This window comes from Zeus faber, assembly GCF_960531495.2.
Source record: "Zeus faber genome assembly, chromosome: 7".
In the NCBI taxonomy this organism is placed as follows: domain Eukaryota; kingdom Metazoa; phylum Chordata; class Actinopteri; order Zeiformes; family Zeidae; genus Zeus; species Zeus faber.
The window spans coordinates 2,966,826-2,981,273 of record NC_137203.1 but is presented as its reverse complement, the minus strand read 5'-3'; the positions used below and the strand labels follow the sequence as shown (position 1 = coordinate 2,981,273).

At 43.3% G+C, this 14,448-nt stretch overlaps 1 protein-coding gene across 3 annotated transcripts in view; it reads left to right on the top strand.

Moving 5' to 3' along the window:
- antxr2a (ANTXR cell adhesion molecule 2a) overlaps window positions 1-14,448 on the top strand; it is an 84,686-nt gene that overhangs the window by 39,342 nt on the left and 30,896 nt on the right. For all 3 annotated transcript variants that reach the window (XM_080003428.1, XM_080003427.1, XM_080003426.1), the window contains 2 exons: window positions 3,272-3,442; window positions 4,007-4,087. In XM_080003428.1, the coding sequence (XP_079859554.1) occupies window positions 3,272-3,442; window positions 4,007-4,087 (252 nt within the window). The remainder of the gene's footprint in view (window positions 1-3,271; window positions 3,443-4,006; window positions 4,088-14,448) is intronic.

Sequence of the window (14,448 nt, the reverse complement as noted above, 5' to 3'; positions counted from 1 at the left end):
CACACACACACACACACACACACACACACACACACGCACACACACACACACTTGTGCACAGGTGTAGAAACACACACACACACACACACACTTTTGCACAGGTGTAGAAACACACACACACACACACACACTTGTGCACAGGTGTAGAAACACACACACCCCAGCTCCCAAACCATGACGTCGCCTTTGATTCCCTTCTCCTTTTCCTTGACTCGAAACTCAAAGGGGAATCAGGTTTAAAGCCCCCCCTCCTTTCGCCCCGAGGAAGCGTTGATTTCCCACAATCCTCTGGGAGCACCTCTCGATGGCGGCGTTCCCACGGCGTCACCCAGGATCCTGTCTTCTTCCCGGGGAGCTGATTCCCCCGGACAGCCGCGTCCGCTTCACAAGGATCCGGAACCCTCCCCCGACGATAAGCGGCGAAAGGTGTTCTCTCAGATCTCAGATCCCACCTCCAGCCCCCTCCTCACCCCTTCCAGCGTCCGTCCCCCAACGCTCCATACAAACTCCACCCGGGCGACGGGGAATCTTTAATTCATCGGGAAAGCTCTTTTATGGTTCCCCGTTCGTGGTTCGTGGTTCGTGGTTCGTGCGACGGCTCCTGATTCCAAAAATGTGTTCAGTACAGTGGAGGCCAAACCTACGGATTGAAGCTGCAGTGCTATCTACGCACCCAGCCCGCCCCCCCCGTTCATATGCCCTTTTCTATTTTTTTTCGGCCTGGTAACAGATGTGATGAATTAAATTAAAACCAGGACAGATTATCTGACACGGATGCAACTTACAGCATGTGTGTCACACACAGCGTCAAAGTGTCTGATGGGAAACAAAAATGGTTTTAATTGAAAATTTACCCCCAAAAAACTGGATGGAAGAGTCGGCGAGGGAAGGCCGAGGATAACATAAGATAAGATAACAACCCCCAGGGGTAAACTCAGGACTTTGATCATCCACTGATGAGGGGACCATCCGATCAGGAGGCCACCTCACAGGATGGACCCTATAGCTCCAGGCACCACTACAGGTCCAGTTTACAAACAACAACAAATAGCAAACAGCTCACAAACACCATGGATTTACCTCTGGACCATTCAGTGCGCACTAACGTCTGCATGTTGCTCCTCTGGCGTTCAGTTTAATGTCCCTGAAGGACGGTCTTTTGAGAATCACGATCGTTCCTCGATGACGCAGTGCGGCCAGGAAAGAAAATGTTGGTTCCTCCAAAGGTTCTTCGAACTGCCTGCGGTGCGAAAACGTCTTCTTTGAACGGTTATAGTTTCCGGGGTTTTTGTAACACGCTGCACAAGTTACGGTTTTCAGAGTTTCCTTCACAAGCAGAACCGGCTCAAGCTGTGTGTCTAGGTGTCGTACTCGCAAGTGGCTGGAGGGGGATGAGTTCCGACAGATGATGCTTGGACTTATATAACTTCAGATGATGATGTCACAAAGCAGTCTGAAACTGTTAGTTAGTAGTTAGTAGTTAGTTCCTCCCGTTCCTTCTGGAACCCACCATTTGCTCCTCACCATAATGGCTTCTTCTCGTCGCTTCCGTAACATGCTTTTTTTTTACGGAGTGAGGTTGTTAACCCCACGCCCAACCCCCAACCTGGAGGACCGAGTGCTCAGAAACTGAAACTCATGAAATTACGACAGTTTTTCACCAAATTCTGCTCCAAATGTTGATGGATATTGATCAAACTAGAATGTCTTAAACGTGTGCGAACTGCCGTTGTTGTTTTTCAGATACTATAAGCCTGAAAAAAACGCAGTGACTAAAAATTTCTATAAACTTGATATCATGTCCAGTCTTTTCTCTAGAATTATTTTCAGGCCTGGTGGTATGCACGAAATAAGCCCTCAACAAGCTCGGCGAAAGGGGATGGCATATTGGTGAGGTCGGCTTCGGTCACATGGCACAGCGGGCAGTCTACAATTTATATTTGGTTTAAAATATTGGTTCGCTGGGTATATTCAAGACTTAAAGCAAAGTGATCACAAGGAGAGGATGATTTAATAAGCTGCATTTATTTCTTAAAAATAATCTGTGTAACCAATGGCCTTTGCAAAACATTAGCACATCATAAACACAGTGTGCATGATTCATTGCTGCACTTTATCTTCCTTGGCTTGGAGAAAAAATTTCAGCACGGCCTCAGGATATGGACAATTTGCGGGCTTCATGCAGGCCCCCAAGTGCTCTCCTTGCAGCCTGTCCCTGAGGTCTGTTTTCACGTACCAAAAGTGAAGATTTGTCAATTTGTCTTTATTTAGTAGGGTTAGGGTTAGGGTTAATTTGAGGATAGATTGCTCTCAAAAGCACTCATGAGTTGTGTGAGTTGTAGCTCAGTACCCTGTTCATGGTGGAAAAATCACGTTCACAGTTCACACTGCCCATAGGACGGCTGAGCGCAGTCATTTACAATGACTCTGATAAGGGATACCGCGGTCACATGACATCACAGTATTGAGCTCGTTACCCTCAGCACCGCAAATCAAAATAAATATGCCCATGAAATAAATCCTGAAAAAATAAACGAGGCAATAAATATATAAATAAATGTAAATATATAAAGGAGTTAATATACACCGACGGACCGGGCGCAGGCGGTGGTGCGCCGGAGCCCCTGGCGGCCAGGATCACACCTCGGCCGGTGATCCATGGGCTCTTTCATCAATGTTATTGCTCTGCGGGGTATCGTGAGACCCCCCAATCTTATGCGTAGTTGCCTTTCAAGCACGCAAAGTGAGAAAGCGAAACCCCCACAGCGCACACAGAGCGGCCGTGCAGGTACCAGGTGAGGGAGTCGTTTAATCCAGGGGTTCCCGACCAGCGGGCATTACCGGCCGTGAGAATGCGAGGGGATTTATTTGAGAAACGTTCTTATGACGGCATATCAGTGCCCCCCGGTCCGTGAACATTTTGTGCGCTGTGTTGCAGTCCGTGATATTAAAATGGTTGGGAACCCCTGGTTTGGTCGGCACATTTTGACATCCCTAGTTTGTACATGTGTTTAAATACCATAAATGGACTGTAAATTCCAATAAAAAGACCGTAATATATATATTTTTCCAGGGCACAGTGCCGTGGATTTTTTTTTTTTGGCCAGGTCCGTACAATTATAGGGGAAACACTGATGTCTCCACAAAAACCTGAATTTGTAATTGGATTTATTTGGTCAAGTCACGTGAGCGGAAGTTGTTGTTATGGTCTGGCCCCAAAACGGGTGCCATCACCTGAATGATGTCATCACTGGATGGTTTGTGTGTCCAGGTGCGCTGGGGGGAGAAGGGCTCCACGGAGGAGGGCGCCCGGCTGGAGAAGGCCAAGAACGCCGTGGTGTCCATCCCAGAGGAGGAGGAGGAGCCCATGGTGCGGCGCAGCCCCAGGAGTCCTGCCCCCGCCCCCCACCGTGCTGAGACCAAGTGGTACACACCCATCAAGGTCAGACATCTTATTATACACTGTTATAAAACTCACACTACATGTCGTTATTGTACAATTCTTATTTTGTAGTTCTTCTTCGATGTTAGTGTTGTCATAGTGTTGATTTATTTAATTGTTACCCGCCATTCAGGAGGCAAATTTCCACTTCTGGACAATTAAGTTCTCTTGTAATTAAATATAATATAGTTTATTTTTTGTATTTTTTTTACAACATTTCTTTGTCAATAGAATACATTTTTTATACCATATTATATGATAAAAATGCATAATAAAATTTAATTTGAATTTGATATTACACAAGACACAAGAATACATTAAAAACAAAAAAACTACTGTATATACAATTCTAAATAAAATTAATGAATATGATGAAACTGAATGCAATTTAAATCTTTAAATAAAATGGATTTTATCTGCTAAATATTTTCAGTAGCTTCTGCCTCGGCAGGACATCATTGTAACCCACATGTTTGGGTCCAAATGGGAACAATACCTTGCTGTGTTTATTGAAAACGTAATAAGATAAAGTAAGATAAGTGGATGTGTGCGTCCTGGTTCCAGGGCCGCCTGGACGCGCTGTGGGCTGTGCTGGGGCGTCAGTACGACCGCGTCTCCGTCATGCGTCCCACGTCTGCTGACAAGGTAAGAAACTCCCAAAACCTGGAGGCGGAACCCCGAGGCTCGGGATCCAGAGTTTAGTGTTCGCCTGTTGTTGTTTTGTCCGTTGTTTTCAGCAGGAAGTGTTGGTGAAGCCAATCAGTTTTATTAATAATAAAAAGAATAATAATGTTTATTTGTACAGCATGTTGCATACACAACATGCATCTGGAAGTGCTTTGCATTAAAAGAAGGCATCAGATAATAATAATAATAAACAAGAAAAATGCATTTAATAATAAAAGGTAAATATTATACTATTCTTCAGATTTGGGTCATCAATTTAGCCAGTTGGAATGGTATCCCCAAACCATTTATGAGTAGAATGTTAAAAGCTTGAGAAGAGTAACATACTGTAAAGTAAAAACAGGATTAGAAGCTCATAAAAGAAAATAAACAATCCAAATGTGCAAATGTACAAATCTCATAAATAATATCAGACCCATTCAACCGGTGGCCCGAGGGCCAACTGTTTGCCCTTTGAATGAAATAAGTTAGCAATACACTTAAACAAAAGGAGACACATGTTGGAGCATTGGTTAACCCAATGAGAATAGATTTTGTGTATTTCCCAACTGTAGCTCAGAGTGTGACCTGCAATGTTGCTTCACTGCTTCATTTCACCGCTGTACCACACTTCACTTCTCCTCCAAACTCCAAACTGCATTGACTATTTCATTACTTTTTGGCCGTTGCCTATGAAGTAATACATTGAAAATCTGGTTTAGAAAGTAAAGCTCCGCCTGGGACTTTGAGTCGACTGTGTTGATTTGCTCATCAGCATCAACTGAGCTGAACAGAGCTGACCCATCCGTCTCTGGCTGGAGAAAAGACCTGGTAGGACTTTTACTTTCTGACCCTGGATTTTCCCACCTCTGTTGGATACTTTCCATTTAAAATGCAGATTCATCAGATCCTTTTTGTTGGGTGGATTACAATACACGTTGGAATTCCATTCCAAGCTGCAATGTGTTTTTTGTTCTTATTTCAACATTCAGTTGTCTTTGCTTTCTTTTCTCCAAAATGTACCTTCTTCTGATCCTTTGATTTATGTTTGCTTTCTCATCACTTGAGGTGATGGGGATGTTTTTTCCACGTTACTTTTTGTTAATGTTCATCCATATCGTCAATTTACTGAGCGCAACAAGCTACACGGCTTCAGCTAATTCACTGCAGCCGTCTTTCACTTCCTGCTCTTGTGGCAGACCCAGCCACCAACAATGGAAACCACATATAGAGGAGCACATGTAGAACGTGAAATACATTGAATGGCTTGAATTCTCATGAAGTTCAAGCTAAAAAATGATCAAACGCATCATTATTTTTTTTTTTACAAAGTAATCTCACGGATTACTCACCTTAACTTCTATATACAGTACATCTCAAACATCTCTCCAAAAGGATAATCTAATCTATATTGTACTTCAACAACATCCTCTCAGAGAAGTGCTGCTTTTTACCACAGACCATGAATGTGACCACAGCCTCTTGTCAGTTTGCGAGGCTGGAGGAGGGCGGAGGAGGGCGGCGGAGGGCGGAGGAGGGCGGAGGAGGGCGGAGGAGGGCGTTGCCTGTTGTTATTGGTACCAGGGTTGTGGTGTTTGGAAGAGGCCCTGCGACACAGACGCCCTAATATGATCAAACCCTGGCAACCTGAAATCTGCCGTTTCCCAACCGCGCAGGGAAGCGTATTCATCCGCTAAAGCAACAAACTAGTTCCCCCGTGGGTCTGCAGGGTCCCCCGTGGACCTGGAGGGTCCCCCGTGGGTCTGGAGGGTCCCCGTGGCTCTGGTTGGTCCCCTGTGGGTCTGGTGGGTCCCCTGTGGGTCTGGTGGGTCTTCCGTGGGCCCAGTGGTTCCCCCTTAGGCCTGGTGAGTCTGTGGAATACAGAGCATCCAGATGTTTTAATATCAACCCATCTCTCTAAGGTCGTAATTAATCCACAAATCCACACCATCTGCTGTGAGACTAAGCTGTACGCCTAATCCAAAATGCATAGGATAGATTAGCACCAATTTGCCTGTGTGTGTGTGTGTGTGTGTGTGTGTGTGTGTGTGTGTGTGTGTGTGTGTGTGTGTGTGTGTGTGTGTGTGTGTGTGTGTGTGTGTGTGTGTGTGCGTGTCTGTAAATGGCTTATAACAACAGTGGGTCTCATTTCAACACATGTACTGTAAATATGTATTTATATTTATTTATATTGTGTCCTTTGAGTTCTCCTGCTCGAATTTAAAATACCTTGCATTTTATTGAGTAAGCGTAATAATATGATATATATATATATTTTTTTTTTACATTATTACATTTATTTAAATTTTACGTTATTATTATTATTATTATTATTATTATTATTAGCCCGCAGGGCTGGACCCCTAATAATTGTTATTATTATTATTCTCCTTGGCATCTTTAAGAAATCTTCTGAAAGTGTCTGGCCCACGACAACCGCTGGACCCACAGACATGGTTGAGGTATCGTTAGAACCGGGACCTATATTTGGAGCAGGAATTTGTGAAAAATATGGGTGCAACGAATCACCAAACTCACGGTTCGGATCATATCACAGTTTTGAGTCACAGATCAGATAATCTTTCGGATCAGCAAAACAAAAAAAGAAATGGAGACAAATATAACTTTGCTTTCAATTTATTCTGTATAACACTTAGAGAAGGAACCTTTGCACATGGTCTTAAATGAAAACAACATTGAAGATGTACAATGTTTAAATCTTAAAATATATAATATGTTCAATACTCAATTGTTAATTAAAGTGCAATATCAGGCAGCATGATACTGTCTTCCTTTAAACGTGGTAGTGAATGAATGAATCCGCCCCCAGTAACTGCATTTAGTTCCAATAAGAAACCCATATCATGCTCCATTTCTCGGGTTATAACTAATATTATAGATTTCATGAAAATTGGTTCCAAAATTAAGCGAGCATTTGTTTATTTGCGGATCTTGACTGCTCCAATATGGCGGATGTGAAGACGCATGGCGGTGACATACAGCAGCTCATGCGAGCTACGTAGTGTAGACTCCATCGCTCTGTAGTGGTTGAAAACTGCGCGTGTGTGTGCGTGCGTGCGTGCGTGCGTGTGTGTGTGTGTGTGTGCGTGCGTGCGTGCGTGCGTGCGTGGCCTCACACATGGAGTTGGCTTGCAGCTCCAGAACAACAGGTCCATTTCAAGGCACTTTTATTTAAGTCCCAAAGGTTTAAAAAGTTCATGAAATGTCTTTGAGGGACATGCAGTGTTTAAACCGTTTGAATGGAAGCGTGTTGTTTGGAACTTCAACAAGGAGTGATTTCCTTCCACAGAGACACTGTAAGGCAGGACTCTGTGGACTACAGGAAGTAGACTGAGACCTGACAGGAAGTAGACAGACACCTGACAGGAAGTAGACAGACACCTGAATGGAAATTGACAGAGACCTGACAGCATGTAGACAGACACCTTATTTTCAGGATAAAGTCACAACACGCAACAAATGGATCCTTGTATCAGTAATACAGTGTTTCACCAGGATTCTGAAAACTTGCATCACCGCGTCATTACCTCAGCTGATGCTGCGTTCAATGGAAACTTGGAAAATTGTAACTTGTTTTAGAGGTATTGCTGATGTAATTGAGGGGCGACAGCATGAACTGTTACATTTCATGGGAACTCAAGAATTTGTAATTGATGTCGATACTGGACCCTGTGTATTATTATTATTATTATTATTATTATTATTATTATTATTATTATTATTATTATTGTAAAATATTCATTAATTAAATCACATGTGCAAACCTTAAAAAAAAAAAAAAAAATGTAAAGCTGACATTCATTCTAGGGTGAAATGCACATTGTAGTTTCTCTCTGACCGTAGAGGTCATCTCAGAGCTGGAACTTCAGCGTGGTGTCAGCACAGGTGCAATAACGTAGGAGCGCCCCCAGAGCACCAGGGGAGGATCGCACCGTACCACTCTGTGTATTCCAAATATTGACATTTCATTCACAATGAGAATCGCTCCCGACTTTTCAGTTATACCATCACACGTCATTACAACATTTTTTTACGGATCAAATTCAGTGTAATTAAATATTACAATTAATTTCAGCATCAGAATCAGAAACATTTTATTTTATTCCACCAGATACACTTACATATACCAAGGATTTGTTCTTTTGAGGTTTGGTGCGTTTCACTGCAGACTATTAGCTTAAAAAGATAAAAAAAAATAAAGGTTAACAGTCTGAAAAAAAGTGTAATGAAAAAGATAATAAAATAAAATACAATAAAAAAGTGAAAATTGTCAGATATAAACAAATAGCCAAGAAATACAAATTCAAAACAGAAATAGTCAGATATTTAAAGGTATTTAAAGATATACAAATATAAAACATGCAATACCATGCACAGGATACATTTTTGTTATGGGTATATATAATAGGATTTGCTATGGGTTTAAATTATAGGAAGGAATTATTACTTTGTGCTTACTAGATTTTTAAATGTTTTTATTATTATTATTATTTGTGACTTTAATTTAAGTGGAAAGTGGGTGCACAACTTCCAAACGTAGTATCGATACTGGTTGCGAAGACAGTTTCTAATATTTAATTTCTATAATAAATTATGTTTTCATACTTGAAGTTTAGCAATGAACTGTAGTTCTATTCATTTCAGAAATACCTGCACCGAAAACCATGTCACCTAAGACCTGATAGAATATTATCTAGAAATTAAAGAAAAGCCCTGGTCTCCGTATTCTGCCTGTAGTGCCTCTGAGCAAGGCAGTGTGTCTCCTCCATGTTGCTCATGATGTCGGCACCAGACACAAAATGGCGGAAGCCAAGCGGTGTGAGACTACATCTTTCTTTGTAGAACTAGTTTGTTTGGCTCTTTTGAAGCTTCCCGGGGTCAGGGCGGAGTCAGACTTTCCTGCAGCGGACGACGGAGAGGACACAAAGTTCCACGGCCGACTGGGTGCTGCAAACTCCTCAAAGCCTCCCCCCGCCCCCCGGAGTCCTCCAGTCATCTTTCACGTGTTGTTATTTTATTGTTAAAAGCAAGAGGAAGAAGAAGAAGAAGAAGAAGAAGAAGAAGAAGAAGAAGAAGAAGAAGAAGAAGAAGAAGAAGAAGAAGAAGAAGAAGAAGGAGGAGAATGGCTTTCGGTGGTTTTCAGCGGCGGCTCCACAGATCTCCCCACACCTGAGGTCGCCTTAAGCGGAGCGGTGGCTGCTGGGAGTAAACCACAGCTTCCAGAGCACTTAGGCAGTGAGTAAACATGAAGGAGTAGCAGACGGCCAGAGCCCCCCACCCCCCGCCCCCCACGCCGCTGAGCCAACGTCTGCTTTCAAGTCAGGTGATCAAGATGGAGGCCGAGCGGGGAGCGCTGCTGTGATGCCGAGAGAGAGAGAGAGAGAGAGAGAGAGAGAGAGAGAGAGAGAGAGAGAGAGAGAGAGAGAGAGAGAGAATCAGAATCAGTTTATTTGGCTGAGTACATTTTCATATACAGGGAATTTGTCTTGGTGAGGGTTGGTGGATTGTTGTACAAACAGACCAGTAGTACAAAATAAAGATTTGTGTGTATACAGTATATATATATGTGTGTGTGTGTGTGTGTGTGTGTATATATGTACTCTATATATATATATATATATATATATATATATATATATATATATATATATATAGGGCTGTATGGTTATGCCCAAAATAATTTTGGGCATAACTAATACAAGAAGTGTACAGTTGTAACAGCAATTAAAAAATGACATACTGTACATATAAATATAGTTTGAATATTTATGAACAACATGAATATATATGTATGCATTAATATGGATACAGGCCTAATATATATATATATAATTATATATGTTGTTAACTGGGAACTGACAACCAGAGTAAACCTAATTCATAGTTGATCTCCACCGCTGTGATCTTTTCATATTTGTAAAATCCAATTCTGGGGTTTTATTTCCAATTGTCTCTGTTTGGGTCGTAATTCAGTTTTAATCACGTTGTGCAGAGTTGTTAGATGAATGTGAATCTTTTGTCGGTGTTGTTGATCCTCCGTCTTAAATCACCTTGTTCCACTTCTGCAGTTTGTTCGACTATCCGCCCTGTTGTTTACCCAAAATGCACTGCAGAGGGAAGACAGGAGGCGTTGTCAGGAAGCAGCCTCAGGCAGTTTTAGATTGAAACGACCAAAATACCCCCAAGGTCCCACTACTACTACTACTAATAATAATAATAATCATAATAATCATAATCATGATCGTCACTGACACATTGAGAGAAGCATTGCATAAAAAATCCCAACATTAACAAAAAAAAATGGCATTGAAATGATCAATAATAATTTAAAATTATTGAATTCCATTCCACAGGCTCCGTGTTGGAACATTACATAGAGAACATTACATGGAGGAGAAATCCAGTGTCTGTTCATCGGTTGTGCTTACGTCAATTTGGAGTTGAACACGATGAAGATAATCCGAGTGAGGTGTTTACATGATATTCGGCATATTGCCTTCACCGCATTGTGATCGGCATATTCAACTGCCTGCAAGCGCACTGATCATCAACATTATTAGGATTTTCACAAAATACCATTTAAATAATATGAATAATGTGACTGTATTTTGGAAGCCGCCATAGGAAATAGATGATGTATTGACCAAGAACGCTTGTAGTGTCGATGATAACAGAGATGCTGTAGATGGAGACAAGGTAAGAACAAGCACGGAGATGCATTCAGTCTCATATGTCTGAAGAACTGCTGAAGTCATTAAAGAGCATCAATCAAAAGCTGAGAGGAAAGCTGGTCTCCCATCACCAACACCAACTCCACTTATCATATTGTGGGGAGTCTCCGGTGGATAGATAGATAAATGGATGGATAGATAGATAGATAGATAGATAGATAGATAGATAGATAGATAGATAGATGGATAGATAGATAGATAAATGGATGGATAGATAGATAGATAGATAGATAGATGGATGGATGGATGGATGGATGGATGGATGGATAGATAGATAGATAGATAGATAGATAGATAGATAGATAGATAGATAGATAGATAGATAGATAGATAGATAGATAGATAGATAGATAGATAGATAGATAGATGGATGGATGGATGGATGGATGGATGGATAGATAGATAGATAGATAGATAGATAGATAGATAGATAGATAGATAGATAGATAGATAGATAGATAGATAGATAGATAGATAGATAGATAGATAGATAGATAGACAGACAGATAGACAGATAGATAGATGGATAGACGGATAGATGATAGATGGATGGATGGATAGATAGATAGATAGATAGATAGATAGATAGATAGATAGATAGATAGATAGATAGATAGATAGATGATAGATGGATGGATAGATAGATAGATAAATAGATAGATAGATGGAGATGCCTGACGAACGACTGCCGCCGACTTTTGCCAACATTTGAGGTGATAAACAAACATGGCGGAGGTGAAGGGACGGCCCCGCCTCCTCGCAGGCTGGAAGCAGAGCGCTGGAGGCCCCTCCGGCTAATGGTGGCAGGCGGGCTAAAGGTGGTCTGCTCAGTGCTGTGATGTTTGGAAAAAAAGGAGTCCTCCAGGAGAGCGAGGAGGTAGAGAAAAGAGAGGAGAGAGGGATGGAGAGAGGGAGGGAGGGAGGGAGGCTTTGATGGCCGACAGCGAGCCTCCAGGGTCATGAATGTTTCATGGGCTGTTTCCGTCGAGCTGCGAGGGCTCGTACAGGTGGAAGGAGGCAGGTTGTCGCCGACATCTGTCCCCTCCGTCCCTCCATCCCTCCCTCTCTTCCACTCTTCTCCTTTCCTATGCTCTTGTCTTTTTAAGCTCCCCTCTGGTCTGCTCATCTCCTCTTCTTTCCTTTTCCTCTCTCCTCATCTCCTCTTGTTATCACCCTCTTTCACTCAGTTTCTGTCCCTCCCGCCCTCCCTCTGTCCCTCCCCCCCTCCCCTCCGTGCCACAGCCCCTAGCCAGACTCCTGGATTGTCAGCAGATGCGCAGAACAGACAGAAAGTTAAAGAAAGCCAGAGAGAGCGAGAGACAGAGAGAAATGGGGAAAAAATAAGAGGAGCGAACACCAGAGAGAGAAAGAAAGAGAGAGATGGAGTGAAAGAACGAGTGTTTTGGTCTCACATGAAGCGCCCGGGGGCCTTCCACACCAAAGGTAGAGTGGGCTTGGACACAGCTGCAGCGGCGAACTCGCCCCGGGCACAAATAAAGAGATGTGATGTGGGTCGACTGGGCCGAGAGCAGGGAGCAGCTCAGCACCACAGCATCTGCCACCAAGCTGCAGCACCCTGAGGAGGGAGGGAGGGAGGGAGGGGGAGAGGGGGAGAGGGGGGAGAGGGGGGACGGGGCGAGAGGGGGTAGAGATAGGGTTAGATAGGTTTAGGTAGGTATCAGGGAGGGAGAGAGGGATAGGTAGGGTAAGCTATCAGAGAGGGAGGAGAGAGTTGACCTTATGGCACCACAGCTCTTTTGTGTGTCTCCCTCTCTCCCCCTCCCTCTGTCTCCCTCTCTCTCTCTCTCTCTCTCTCTCTCCCTCTCCCTCTCTCCCTCCCTCCCTCCCCCTCTCTCCCTCCCTCCCCCTCTCTCCCTCCCTTTCTCTCCCTCTCTCTCTCCCTCGCTCCCTTCCTCTCTCACTCCCTCTCGTGGAACAGGTTGTTTTCCGTCCAAACAGAGCGATTGACACGCTGCCTCTGCCTCTCGCTGCTAAAGAACAACAGGATGAAAACCGGGGGGGAGAAAACGAGAGAAGTGTCCGTGTGGACATCCGATCGGACCTCTATTTATTCATCCGTCCATCTATTTATCTATTCATCTGTCCATCTCTCACTACCACACATGCTAAATAGTATTGAGCGGTCCAGTCGCACTCTGCAACATGGACGCGGCTGCCTAGTAACCACTTTCTGTCATGGCTATGTATATTTATGTACATTTATTTACTCTTTATTATTTACTCTTCATATAATATTATAAACTAATATAAAATAGGACAATAACTATTTAGTATGATATTATAAAATAATATAAAATAGGACATTAAATATTTAATATATTATAAAATAATATAAAATAGGACATTAAATATTTAATATATTATAAAATAATATTCTAAATAAATAAATAATAAAATACATTAAATATCTAATAAAATCTAAAATATCTGGTTAAAGACGGGCTCAGTAAGATGAGGTGTGATCCAGCTGGAGCAACATGGCCGCTCCCTCCCTGAGGCAGCGCCCCCACTATTATCCACCTGCTATTTTTAAATTGTCCCCAAAAATAAAACCCAAGAAGACGGACAAACAAACATCACTGGCAGGTCACACAGTCGCTCTGGTTCCAGAGGCAGTTTGCTGCTTCTCTCTCTCCCTCCCTCTCTCTCTCTCTCTCTCTTCCCCTCTCCCCCCCTCTCTCTCTGTCAGGTTTGTCCTCGATCGCCCCGCCAGCCAAGCAGCTCTGTCTCTGACAGCGTCTTAATTTAGCAGCTCTGGTTGTAAACGGCACTGAGGGAGCGTTTAATTAAGAGACTGAGAGGAGAGGGAGTTAGCGGGGCGGGAGAGAGGGTGAGAGAGAGAGGGGGAGGATACAACATTTAACACTTTCTGTTTTAATGATATGTTATATTTGTCTTTTTTTGTTTTCCATTTGCTTTGGCAGTGTAAATGGTTGTGCCCACCCCTCATGCCAGTGAAGCCGCTTGAATTGAATGGACTGAGAGGGACAGAAACAGTGAAAGAACGTAAGAGAAAGATGGAGAGATCGTCTTGATCTCTTGACCGTCGCTCTCTCCTTCTATCCATTCACCTGTCTGAGGTGAATGGATAGAAGGAGAGGTGGGCCGTACGGAGGGGGGAAGGCGTGGCAGCTCCACTCTCCTTCTCCCCTTCTCAGTGGACTGGACGCGGACGCGAGACGCTGGTTGCACTGAGAGATCAGCAGCGTCTGCTTCCATGGGGTCAACAAACGCGTAGAAAACAAAATGGCCGCCCTGTAGGCAGGATCCATCCCATAACGGCCAGCGCGCTGAAGATGAGACCTGGAGAACAGTAGCTGCAGTGTCCCATAGAGGACCCTAGCGGGTGCCACGAGCCTTGCTCTGAGCCCCCTTCTCCTTTCAGCATCCTCACAATGAGCCTTGCATGGATATATGACACACACACACACACACACACACACACACACACACACACACACACACACACACACACACACACACACACACACACACACACACACACAGACATTCAATTCAAACACACACACGCATTCAATTCAAACACACTCAAACAGACACACACAC